General features: G+C 54.0%; 2 protein-coding genes across 4 annotated transcripts; both read right to left on the minus strand.

The window, feature by feature from the left end:
* Nucleotides 1-557: 557 nt before the first annotated feature.
* On the minus strand, nucleotides 558-2,533 carry CLDND2 (claudin domain containing 2). Of its 2 annotated transcripts, XM_003269842.3 has the most exons (4): nucleotides 1,886-2,533; nucleotides 1,344-1,484; nucleotides 916-1,035; nucleotides 558-674 (listed from the first exon to the last, which is right to left on the minus strand). In XM_003269842.3, exons 1-4 carry the CDS (start codon nucleotides 2,052-2,054, stop codon nucleotides 601-603), a joined length of 504 nt encoding a protein of 167 aa, XP_003269890.1. In that variant the 5' UTR covers nucleotides 2,055-2,533; the 3' UTR covers nucleotides 558-600. The 2 variants fall into 2 exon arrangements, 1 of the variants encoding a protein (XP_003269890.1); XR_004032036.1 differs by lacking the exon at nucleotides 916-1,035 and having other exon boundaries at nucleotides 558-902; nucleotides 1,344-2,533.
* A 2,832-nt stretch (nucleotides 2,534-5,365) lies between these two features.
* On the minus strand, nucleotides 5,366-6,499 carry NKG7 (natural killer cell granule protein 7). 2 transcript variants are annotated; one of them, XM_003269844.4, is made up of 4 exons: nucleotides 6,125-6,499; nucleotides 5,907-6,053; nucleotides 5,686-5,820; nucleotides 5,366-5,582 (listed from the first exon to the last, which is right to left on the minus strand). In XM_003269844.4, exons 1-4 carry the CDS (start codon nucleotides 6,279-6,281, stop codon nucleotides 5,524-5,526), a joined length of 498 nt encoding a protein of 165 aa, XP_003269892.1. In that variant the 5' UTR covers nucleotides 6,282-6,499; the 3' UTR covers nucleotides 5,366-5,523. The 2 variants fall into 2 exon arrangements, with proteins under 2 accessions (XP_003269892.1, XP_012365322.1); XM_012509868.2 differs by having other exon boundaries at nucleotides 5,367-5,582; nucleotides 5,686-5,948.
* Nucleotides 6,500-12,876: the final 6,377 nt, after the last annotated feature.

Below are 12,876 nucleotides of genomic sequence, written 5' to 3' on the forward strand. Positions count from 1 at the left end.
TCGGGGAGCAAGCGGGACCCGGAGAGGGAAGGAAAGGCCTGGCGGAGAGGGCAGGGCAGAGAACTAGGGGAAAGGTCGTGCACTGAAGGGAAGCGCGCCCGGAGTTTATAGATCCTCCCAGTCCTATAAACGCTTCCCGGCATCCCCGGATCTGGTCTCCCTCTCCAGATCCCCCACTTCTTCCCGGCCTCTCCAAGTCGCGGTACTGGTATTCCCACGCCTCTGAATCCTCGCGCGTCGGTCTCTCCACTCTCTCCATTCCCGTGTTCCCTGTCCCTTCCATATCCGTATCCTTCCCTGTCCGTGTCTCTGCTTCACCTCCATGTCGTCCCCACAGCCTCTTCATACCCTCTCCAAAAGCCCACGTCCCCTCCTGGCCCCGCCCCTCCCACATGTCCCTGTTCCCATTCCAATCCATGGAGACTTGTGTCTCCATGTCTGTGTCTCCCCGTCTTCACGTTCCCTATAGGTTCATGTCCTTATGTCCTCCCTGAGCCTCTATGCAACCCCGTGCCTGCGTCCGCACGACCCCCCAGAAAAGCACGCGGAGCCGCAGCGCTAAAAAAGCCGTTCCTTTATTCTGCCCCAGGCAGGCTGCAGTCACAGACACACGGGGAATCCACTGATGGCGTCGGTGCTCTGCATGATCATGTCTGCCAGCAGAAAGCAGAAGCCTGGAGGGACGGGGGCGCGGGGCGGGGAGAGGAAGGTGGGCCCTGGGGCGGATGGCCGGGAGGGCCCCGGGGACTGGGGTTTGGGGCTCCAAGGGGGTCTTTGCTGGGTCTGCGGGCGTCGTTAGTGTGTTGGGGAGTCCCTGAGAGGTCCCCGGGGTTTCCTGGGAGGGCAGCTGGGGAGCCTCTAGGGTGAGGGTCTTCTGGGCAGTCTCCTCCACCCTCTTCCCGCTGTCCAGGTTACCCGCGAGAATTGAGAAGGGTAAGGCCAGCCACCCAGAAAAATAGGACCAAGACAAGAAGACGTTGTTCTTCCACGCATTCTTCACCGTGTAGCCTATCAAGGCGGTCAGCAGCAGCAGTCCTGGGCCCCGCCCAGCCGCAAGATGAGCTAGCTGGGCCTAGTCGGGCTGCACCCAGGCCACGCCCCTTCAGACCCGCCCCCTTATATCAGACCACGCCTATCGCCTCTCAGCCCGCCTCTGGCCCAGGCCCCTTCCTGCGCCTCCCGCGCTGAACTCTGTCTCGAGCCCCGCCCACCTCTCTCGGCTTCTTCCAGCCCCGCCCCTCGGATCCCGGCCAAGTACCTCAAGCCCCTCCTCTGGTGGCCAGACCCCTCCATCACCCAGGGCCCGCCCCTGCCTGCCGGCCTGGGGCGGGCTGCAGTCTCACCGCCGAGGAAGAGGAAGGCGCTCGTGGTCTGGCCCCGCAGCGACTCGCCTTCGTGGCACCGAATCCGCAGTCCCATCACCATGCCCACCACGCCGACACCCACCGCCAGCACCATGCACGCCCCAGTCACCGCCAGCGTGGCTGGGGAGAGCGGGCGCATCAGCCCCCGCGGGCGTGGCTGGGGAGAGCGGGCACCGCCCCAGTCGCTACGGGTTTGGCCGCAACCGGAAGCTCTCCTGTCTCCTGCCCCCAACCCGGTGTGTGGCCAGGAGCCGAGCTCCCCCCGACCAGGAGTCAGGCGTTTGGACGGAGACTTGGAGGTCACATCAGGACCTGCGGTTACTGCCGCTACCGGGACGGGGAGGGGGTCGGGGACAAGCCCACAAGTCGAGGGGCGGGGTTCGTGGCGGCCTCGGCCGACCAGGGACAGCTGCAACTGAGCCCGGAGTGGAAGGGGTGGCGTCTCGCCATGGGCCCAGCTGTGTGTCCCGAGCCCTGGGGGTCTGAAATGCCCTCTGACATCTGGGCGGGTGGAGCCTCACTCTGGCAGGGGATGCTGGAGCAGATGCCATGGTTGCATTCCTGCCACAGGCCACTGTGGCCCTCTTGTTGGCGGGTCCAGTAGTTGGTGGCCGTGGAGAGCACCATGAGGACGTTGGCCACGAGGCTGAGCAGAATGCCCCCACTCTGGAGCCTCCGTTTCACCCCCATGCCACTGAGGCTGCAGCCGGGGGCCACAAGGGCAGGATGGGCCCAGGCCCTTCCTACCCGGAGGCCCCCAGCTTAGGAGCCCGCTTCCTCCACACTCTTCCTCTAGTACTCCTGCCTGAGGTCCTTGCTTCTGGGGACCTGAAGACCCCCCTCCCTCAACAACCCTGCCCGAGGACCCACAACCTCCTCCCTCCAGACCTCATTTCCCTTACTGGGGACCTTGAGACTTCCCCTGAGAGGCCTCTGAGACCTTCACAGGCTTTGCTTTGAAGAACCTGTCTTCCCAGAGACCTCCCCGGACAGCGGAACACCCCTTCAGCCTGTTCAGTGTCCTCCCCAGACACCCCTCCACACACGCCCACCTAAGTGACTCACACCCAGCACCCCAGGGCTCCTTAGACACAGAGACCAGAGAGATGGGGGGAGGGAGGCTGGGTCTCTGTGAGGCTGGGGATTCCAGAACCCCCTCCCCCGGTGGCTGTTTAAAGGGATAATCACTCTCCCCAGCACCATACACATACACCCCCGCAGCTCTCAACTGAGTGACTGCCTAGATTCAGACCGCAGCTTTGGGGGCCATTACATGGTAGGCCAAGTCCTTCTTTTATCATTATTTTTTGAGACAGAGTCTTGCTCTGTCGCCCAGGCTGGAGTGCAGTGGCGCGATCTCAGCTCACTGCAACCTCCACCTCCTGGGTTCAAGCAATTCTTCTGCCTCAGCCTCACAAGTAGCTGGAACTGCAGGCACGCACCACCACATCTGGCTAATTTTTGTATTTTTAGTAGAGACGGGGTTTCACCGTATTGGCCAGGCTGGTCTTGGACTCCTGACCTCGTGATCTGCCTGCCTCAGCCTCCCAAAGTGCTGGGATTACGGGCGTGAGCCATCTCTCTCTTCCAGGCTGGAGTGCAGTGGCACCATCACAACTCACTGCAGCCTTGAACTCCTGGGCTGAAGGAAACCTCCTGCCTCAGCCTCCCGAGTAGCTGGGACTACAGGCATGTGCCACCACACCTGGCTAGTTTTCTTAAGATTTTTTTATAGAGATGGGGTCTTGCTATGTTGCCCAAGCTGATCTCAAACTCCTGGGCTCAAACGATCCTCCTACCTCCGCCTCCTAAAATGCTGACATTATGGGTGTGAGCCACCACTCCCAGCCCTTTCTTAGAAACTTCTCTTTCCCTTGGCCGGGCGCGCAGTGGCTCACACCTGTAATCCCAGCACTTTAGGAGGCCGAGACAGGCAGATCACCTGAAGTCAGGGGTTTGAGAGAAGCCTGACCAACATGGCAAAACCCCGTCTCTACTAAAAATACAAAAATTAGCCAGGCTAGCCGGGGGTGATGGCGGGTGCCTATAATCCCAGCTACTTGGGATGCGAGGCAGGCGAATCACTTGAACCTGGGAGGTGGAGGTTGCAGTTAGCTGAGATCGTGCCACTGCATTCTAGCCTGGGCAACAGAGCAAGGCTCCATCTCAAAAAAAAACAAAAAACAAAAAAAACAAGACAAAATTAGCCAGGTGTGGTGGTGCACGCCTGTAATCCCAACTACTCGGGAGGCTGAGGGAGGAGAATTGCTTGAACCTGGGACACAGAGGTTGCAGTGAGCCAAGATCACACCACTGCACTCCAGCCTGGGTGACAGAATCAGACTCCGTCTCGGCCGGGCACGGTGGCTCACGCCTGTAATCCCAGCACTTTGGGAGGCCAAGGCGGGTGGATCACGAGGTCAGGAGATCGAGACCATCCTGGCTAACATGGTGAAACCCCGACTCTATTAAAAATACAAAAAAATTAGCCAAGCGTGGTGGCAGGTGCCTGTAGTCCCAGCTACTTGGGAGGCTGAGGCAGGAGAATGGTGTGAACCTGGGAGGTGGAACTTGCAGTGAGCCGAGATCACGCCACTGCACTCCAGCCTGGGCAACAGAGCGAGACTCCGTCTCAAAAAAATACATAAATAAACTTCTCTTCCCTTGACATTCTAGGCACCCCAGAAGCTCTCCAGGTCCCCAGCTGTCTGGCTGCAGACTTCTGCTCCTCTGCCTTCTCCCCTTCACTTGTAAATCTGGGTATCCCTTGAAGCTCCACCCTGCACTCCCTTGCCAGGCAAGCCTCCTCACTGCCAAAGTTTCAGTGCTCCTTAATGCTCCATCCAAAACTCCATCTCCAGCCCAAGGTCTCTCCCCTGAGCCCAACTCAAGTTCTCACCTGCTCCTGGCTGCCCCTCAGGGCCTTAATAGTCAACCATATTCCAACTGAGCTTAGTGTCTTCCACCATATTAGGGATGGCCCTGCCATCCCCTCCAGTTCATTGAGCCAGACCCTTGGGCGCTGTCCTCACCTTCTTCTTGCCGCTCACCCTGAAAAGCCTTGGGTCCCCAAGTCCTGCTCCTCCTGCCCCTGAATCTGTCTGGCTCATCCCTCCTTTACTGGTCCCAGGTCAGGCCTCATCATGTCCCACCTGTTGCATTGCCAAGTTCCTCCCTGACCTTCTGGCCTCCCCTCCATGTCTGCAGGGGGGCCTTTCTGGCACCCAGAGCTGACACTGTCCCTCCCCTGCCCACAGTTTTCTCCCAACTCCCCATCATGCTCAAGAGAAAGTCCAGCATGACATTAGAGGCCACAGCCCCCACCTGCCTCTCCCTCTTCATTTTCCATGCCCCACCACCCACATTCTATATCCTGGCCATAAATTACCGTTCTTCATCCCCGCAAGACTCCTGACTTTTCTGCACACTCATCTTTGGGCCCCTCTGCCTGGATATTACCTTTCACTGGCCCTTAAGAAGGGCTAAATGGTGTCTCTCCAGAAAAGTCGTCTCCATCCCTCCACAATATGGTCAGTCTTTTTCCGGCATTCTCCCTGCACTGGGACTGCTGTCTGGCCTGTATTAACTGCTTCTGGTCTGTAAGTGCCTCCTTCCCACCACCCCACAGACTGAGCCCCTGGTGGGCAGGGCCTGGGTCTGACCTGTGCCAGTGTCCCCAGCATGGGGAAATGTGCAAAGGGAACTGACTGAGTGCAAGGAAGGGCCGAGTTCTGGCAGGGGGGACAACATCAGAGAGGGAGAGAGAAGGAAAGAGAGCCAGCTAAAGGGAGAAAGACACAGGGAGAAAGAAAAGTGCTGGAGAAGGGGAGACATAGACACGGGTTGGAGCCTGTGTCCACACGGGCCGGGCACTCGCACTGGGCAGGAGCGCCCTGCAGGCTGGTTGGCCTGGTGGGCCCTCACCTTCCCTTGGTGATCTACCATGGAGCTGGCAAATAGTTGGCTTATGCCTTGGCAGAATTAATCTCAGAATAACCAGATTCCAGCCAAATTTTGTTGAATGAATGAAGAAACAAGAGGAGGGGCTGGGGAAGGGCTGGAAGGGCGGGGCGGATGTAGGACCAGACTTTCCTGAGGCTCCAGATAAGGCCTTTGGAATACAATGCTCAAAACTCATCTTGCCACTCTTGCCTTCTGCTCACAAGGTTTCATAGCCAGGACGGGGACCGCCACAGTGAGCACGCAGGCTCAGGGCACCTGGGGGGCCAGAAAGAGTTTAAGCACTTGCCCCTGCCCTCTGTCCTCAGGGCCCCCAACTGCACCATCCCAAGCTCCCCAGGGCAGTGGGCAGGATAGTCACCTGTGCAGAGTAAGAGGATAGCTGAGACCCAGCCCAGGTAGAAGGACCAGGAGAAGAACGTCTGGATCTGGGGGTGTCGAGGCTGGTCCCACCGCTCGCTGGTGTACACCGCCATGGCCACTGCCATGGAGAGGGCTGGGGACAAGGACAAGAGAGATGGCTCAGCCCCTCGGCAGGAATTCGCTGGCTGCCGATGCCCCAGTCCAGTCCAGAGTCCTTACCTGCAGCAAAGGCTGCGGTGGTTGAGACAAGGGGGCCGTGGCCTGGGGCGGACAGTGAGGGGATGCAGGACAGGACCAGGAAACTCACGCACACCAGGCCCCACAGAACAGCCATAATGCTGAAGGTCTGCGTCACGTGGATGTAGCCTGATCGGGAGAAGACCACTGAGCACCCATCCCCACTGGCAACCCCTCTGTAGGACACCCATTCCCCTTACCTGCTATGATGTCCCCATGCCCTGTTGGCCAGAGGCCCGAGTGAGCTGAGTAGGTGGGACCCACAGCCTCAAACCAGAAATCGGTGCTCAAAGCAATCAGGCAGAACATCAGCCCCAGGAAGCCCACAAGCAGGGCCAGGGACCGGCAGGGCTCCATGGGGGTAAGCTCAGGGCTTCTGGGTCCTGGCGGAAGAAGAGGCTGCTGATCAGACTCTTGAATCTCAGAGAGAAGGAGGCTGTGCACCCAGACTCCTGGGTCCTCAGAGCTCAAGAAAGAGAGACCAGCAAGCAGTCGGGGCAGTGAGGGGTCCTGCGCTTTGTCAGATGAGGCTGGTTTGGTTTCACACAGTTCCCGGTAGCTTTTCACATACCCTCCCTTCCTGGATTGCACAGGCAACGTCCTCCCTCCCCTCCCCGGGGTCCGGCTCTCCGCTTAGTGTGTGGTGGGGGAGGGCACTGAGGGTGCCAGATCATCAGTGGTTTGGGCAGTGGTTTAGAACTTGCCTCTGTCACAGGTTCTACAGCTCCCACCCGTGGAGCCTTCAACACCAAGTCAGGGCTTCCTGGAAGAGGTGAGAGAGAGAGAGGCTTGGGGGCCCTGAGGTGGGAGGAAGCCAATCAGGCTAGAGTGTGCGTTAAGGGGGAGGGCAGATGTGGCTGGAGGGGACAGTTGGGGATGTGTCATGCTTTCCTGTGGGTTCTGCAGTCTTCCATTCTGGGAGAGGAGGGCCCCAAGTCTAGGGTCTCTACTAAAGGAGGGGGCTTGGGAGTTAGAACTCCTGGGGCTTAAGGAGGAAGGAGCTGGGGGCCTGAACTCCAGGTCCTGAGGGAGGAAGGGGCAGGCAGGAGCTCAGAATCCTGGGCCCCAGTTTGGAGCATATGCCAAGGGCAGGCAAACAGGAGAGAATCACAATTCTGAAAGGTTTGCAGAGAGTCAGACATACCTGCATCCTCATCTGATTAATGAGTTCTGTGGCATCCCTGCTTGGGTGGGGGCTCCAGCCTGGTGGCCTTTATCACCAGGATCGGGGGGCCTAGGGGGTTTTGGGGAACATAAGGATTTTGGTCCAGGGTTCTCCAGCCCCACAAACGCTAGCCTCTTCCATCCACACCAACATCAGGTCCTGGCAACACCTCATCTATGAGCAGGTATAAGGTGAAGGTACCACAGCCCAGGTAGAAGGCCCAGGAAAACTTGACCTCCGTGAAACAGGGCAATATGGTCAGGGTTTGTGTCCCTACCCAAATCTCATCTTGAATTGTGTCCCCATCGTCCCCACGTGTCTAGGTAGAGACCAGGTGGAGGTAATTGAATCATGGGGCCGGCTTCCCCCAAGCTGTTCTTGTGATAATGAGTGAGTTTTCACAAGATATGGTGTTTTCTTAAGGGGCTCTTCCTGCCTTCGCTTGGCACTTCTTCCTGCCACCCTGTGAAGACAGTGGCTTGCTTCCCCTTCACCTTCCGCCATGATTGTAAGTTTCCTGAGGCCTCCCCAGCCATGCTGAACTGTGAATCAAATAAACCTCTTTCCTTTATAAATTACCCAGTCTCAGGCATGTGTTGTTGTTGTCGTTGCTGTTGTTTGAGACAGAGTTTCACTCTTGTCACCCAGGCTGGAGGGCAGTGGCGAAATCTCGGCTCACTGCAATCTCCACCTCCCGAGTTCAAGCAGTTCTCCTGCTTCAGCCTCCCGAGTAGCTGGGATTACAGGCGCCCGCCACTACACCCAGCTAATTTTTGTATTTTTAGTAGATTTCAGGTTTAGTAGATTTTTGGGTTTTCACCATGTTAGCAGGCTGGTCTTGAACGCCTGACCTCAGGTGATCTGCCCGCCTCGGCCTCCCAAAGTGTTGGGATTACGGGCGTGAGCCACCACGCCCGGCCAGGCAGCTATTTATAGCAGTGTGAGAATAGACTAATACACAGGGAATAGTCTGGAAGAGGACCTCTGTCTTGAAGATGAACAGTCGCAGGACAGCTGGCAAATGTGAAGAATGGGAAATGACCTGGGAGACTGGTTCCTCTCCTTTATTGGAGAGACTCAGATTGGCAGCCCCCATCCTTCACTCAGATCCGCATCACTCTGAGAACACATTCATGAGCACAGGCTCCCACAGGTGGCAGAGGCCATGAGCAGGCCAGATCTCCGGATAATCTACCATGGTGTGCAGTGAGTAGCGGGTCAGAGCACACAGCCTATCTGTGACCCTGACCCCCTCCCAAACCCAAAGCCATCCTTAACCCCAAACCCAACTCCATCCCCAAACTCAATATCAAGCCCAGTTCCAACCACAAATTCAACCCATCCCTATCCCCAAAGTTAACCCCTATTCCCATTCCTGAACACAACTCCAAACCCAATCCCATCCCTATTCGTAATCTCCACCCCAGCTCCAACCCCTAATTTAAGCCCATCCCCATCCTCAAATAGAACTCCATTCTCAGTCCCAACTACACACTCAACCCCATCCCCCAATTCGACCCCATCCCCAAACCTAACGTCATTCTAATTCCCAAACTCAACACCATCCTTATTCCCAGTTCCAACCCTTAACCCCTTCCCACCCTCAAATCTAACTCCATTCTCATTCTCAAACCCCACCCCATCTCCAAACCCAACTCCTCTCCATTGTTAACCCCAGCCCCTACTCCAAGCCCAACCCCATCCTCTTCCTGAAACTTGACCCTATTCTCATTCCCATCCCAACCCTTTTTTTTTTTTTTTTTTTTTTTGAGATGGAGTCTCACTCTGTCGCCCAGGCTGGAGTACAGTGGCATGATCTTGGCTCACTGCAACCTCCGCCTCCTGGGTTTAAGTGATTCCTGTGCCTCAGCCTCCTGAGTAGCTGGGGTTGTGGGTTGTATGCCACCACATCGGGCTATTTTTTTGTGTGTTTTTAGTAGAGATGGAGTTTTGCCATGTTGGCCAGGATGGTCTTGAACTCCTGACCTCAGGGGATCCACCTGCCTCAGCCTCCCACAGTGCTGGGATTACAGGAGTGAGCCACTGCGCCCAGCCACTGTCTTTTCATTCTTCTCTGCAACCTCTATAATTCATACCTAACTCCACCCATTTTCATCGTCCTTTCACCTCCAGGTCCAAGCCTGTAATCTTGTTTCTCATCTCCCCAAGTGGGTCCCACTACCACCACCATCACACCCATGCATGCATTCACACACACAGGTGACCTGTACCTGGCTCCAGTGAGTCTCTGCACACGTAGGTATCACAGGCTGATCACAGGCCCAGGCCCTCTGACACAGACACCACAAGCCAGTAAGAGCGGGTGAAGGTCATCTCTCTTTTTTTTTTTGAGACAGAGTTTCACTTTTGTTGCTCAGGCTGGAGTGCAATGGCATGATCTCGGCTCACAGCAACCTCTGCCTCCCAGGTTCAAGCGATTCTCCTGCCTCAGCCTCCTTAGTAACTAGGATTACAGGTATGTGCCACCATGCCCGGCTAATTTTGTATTTTTAGTAGAGACGGGGTTGCTCCATGTTGGTCAGGCTGGTCTCAAACTCCCGACCTCAGGTGATCCACCTGCTTCAGCCTCCCAAAGTGCTGGAATTACAGGCATGAGCCACCGCGCCCAGCCAGCCAAGACCATCTCTTAAGAGTACAAAGGCAAGGCAGCTGGGGCCTTGAAGACAGAATTGCTCGCAGGATCTCCAGCAGCTTTCTCAACCAGATGTGGTCTGTGGTTGCCAGAGGAAAACCCCAGGCCTCCTTCTGAAGCTTTTCCTGAGAGCTCTGTGAAAGGAAAATCTTGGGGCCCCAAAATTACTGAGCTAAAGGGGAAAGTCAGGCTGGGAATAGCTCAGGGCAAACCTGCCTCTCATTCTATTCAAAGTCATCCCTCTGCTCACTGAGATAGATGCATATCTGATTGCCTCCTTTGGAAAGTCTTATCAGAAACTCAAAAGAGGCCGTGCCTGTAATCCCAGCACTTTAGGAGGCCTAAGCAGGTGGATCACCTGAGGTCACGAGTTCGAGACCAGCCTGGCCAACATAGTGAAACCCTATCTCTACTAAAAATACAAAAATTAGCCAAGCGTGGTGGTGCATGCCTGTAATCCCAGACTCAGGAGACTGAGGTAGGAGAATCACTTGAACCCAGGAGGTGGAGGTTGCAGTAAGCCAAGATTGTGCCACTGTACTCTAGCCTGGGCAACAGAGTTAGACTCCATCTAGGAAAAAAGAAACTCAAAGAATGCCATGATTTGTCTCTCACCTGCCTGTAACCTGGAAGCCCCTGCCTGCTTTGAGTTGTCCCCACCTTTCTGGATGAACCAATGCACTTCTTACATATATTGATTGATGTGTCATGTCTCCCTAAAATGTATAGAACCAAGTTGTGCCCCAACCACCTTGGGCACATGTCGTCAGGACATCCTGAGGCCGTGTCACGGGCGCACGTCCTCAACTTTGGCAAAATAAACTTTCTATTGTCTTTTTTTTTTTTTTTTTTTTTTTGAGATGGAGTCTCACTCTGTCGCCCAGGCTGGAGTACAGTGGCACAATCTCGGCTCACTGCAAGCTCCGCCTCCCGGGTTCACATCATTCTCCTCCCTCAGCCTCCTGAGTAGCTGGGACTACAAGGCAAAATAAACTTTCTAAATTAACTGAGACCTGTCTCAGATTTTCGGGGTTCACAGCTCATGTCGCCTGCTTGGCCACTTGGTTTTCTTAGGTCTCTGTCAGTCTTGTCTAAGCACTGTCAGTTTTTTTGAATCACCCCAGGTCTCTTCCAACTTTCTCCAGCCCCTTCCAACCTCTCCCGGGCTTGAAAGCTCCTCAGTAGCCCCCATCTGCCACAGAAGACCCCCCAAAATTAGCTGGGAGTGGTGGCGGGCACCTGTAATTCCAGCTACTCGGGAGGCTGAGGCAGGAGAATTGCTTGAACCTGGGAGTCGGAGGTTGCAGTGAACCAAGATCGCACCGCTGCCCTCCAGCCTAGGTGACAGAGCGAGACTCCATCTCAAAAAATAAAATAAAATAAAATTTAAAAAAACCAATCCTCAATTAACCTACGTTCTATTAAAGAAACGAATGCTAATGGTAAACAGTTATTATGGAAGGCATCATCAGTTCTATTGAGGTGCACTCTAGTCATAATATTTAGTGGCTATTATAATGATAAAAAGCTATTAAATCTCAGTATCATTAGAGTATATCTCAATAAATAATACTTTATGTAAGTCAATAAACAGCACCATCAATTGGCCTGAATAAAGATTTATTATTCAACAAATGTTCTTTTGAGTGATTACCATGTGCCAGGTGCTGTCTTGAGGATTTACAGGAAACCAAAAGCAGACACACGCCAGCTGGGGTGGCTCATGCCTGTGATCCCAGCACTTTGGGAGGCCGAGGTGGGAGGATCACTTGAGACCAGTAGACACAGACCAGTCTGTGCAACATAAGGAGACCCCATCTCTACAAAAAATTAAAAAATTACCCAGGCATAGTGGGTGGTGCATGCCTGTAGTCTTAGCTGCTCAGGAGGCTGAGGTGGGAGGCTCACTCCAAAAAAAAAAAAAAAAAAAAAAAAAGCCAACATTGAATCCCAAAGTTGTTGGCTTGAGTAGCTGGATAAAAATGGGGTTGTTGGCCGGGCATGGTGGCTCACGCCTGTAATCCCAGCACTTTGGGAGGCTGAGGTGGGCGGATCACGAGGTCAGGAGTTCGAGACTAGCCTGGCCAACATGGTGAAACCCTGTCTCTACTAAAAATACAAAAATTAGCTGGGCATGGTGACAGACGCCTGTAATCCCAGCCACTTGGGAGGCTGAGGCAAGAGAATCACTTGAACCCCGGAAGGGAGGCAGAGGTTGCAGTGAGCCGAGATTGCACCACTGCACTCCAGCCTGGGCAACAGGGCGAGACTCCATTTCAAAAAAACAAATAAATAAAATAAAAAATGGGTTTGCCATTTCCTAAGATGGGGAAGACCATGGGAGGTACACATAGGGTGTGTGTGAGATCAGGAACTTATTTTTGGATATGTGAGGTTGGAGATGCCTCTTCTTTTCAAGTGGAAATGTTGAGTAAGTAGGTTGAGTAGGTAAGTTGGAGTCCTGAGTCTGGAGTCATAATTATATCATTATTATTGCTAGAGTAAGCCCCTATAAATATGATTACTACAATAAGTCTCGGCAAATATTTCTATTTAAACAGGCCTCAATAAATTATTAGAGAAATCTTCAATTGTCATTATTATTAGAGAAAACCTGTATAAATACAGTATTTTTATTTGAGAAGGCCCCAGTAAGTGTTATTTTAGGGAATAAGCCTCTATAAACATACCATTTATTAGCATAGCTGTAGTAAATAATCTTACCAGAATCAGCCTTGTGAAATAGTCTTATTATTTTATGATAGACATCAGTAAATCTCACGGCAGTTAACAACCGTTTATTTTCTTTTTCTTTTTTATTTTGACACATAGTCTTACTCTCGCTCAGGCTGGAGTGCAGTGGTGCTATCACAGCTCACTGCAACCTCCGTCTCCTGGGACTCCAGCGACCCTCCCACCTCAGCCTCCTGAGTAGCTGGGACAGGCACACACCAACATGCCCAGCTAATTTTATTTTATTTTATTTTTGTAGAGATGGGTTTTCTCATGTTGCCTGGGGAACTCCTGGGCTTGAGCAATCCACCTGCCTTGGTTTTCCAAAGTGCTGGGATTACAGGTGTGAGACACCGCACCCAGCCAGCATCAATTAATAGAATGAATTACTAATGAATGAA

This window comes from Nomascus leucogenys, chromosome 10, assembly GCF_006542625.1.
Source record: "Nomascus leucogenys isolate Asia chromosome 10, Asia_NLE_v1, whole genome shotgun sequence".
NCBI classification, from domain to species: domain Eukaryota; kingdom Metazoa; phylum Chordata; class Mammalia; order Primates; family Hylobatidae; genus Nomascus; species Nomascus leucogenys.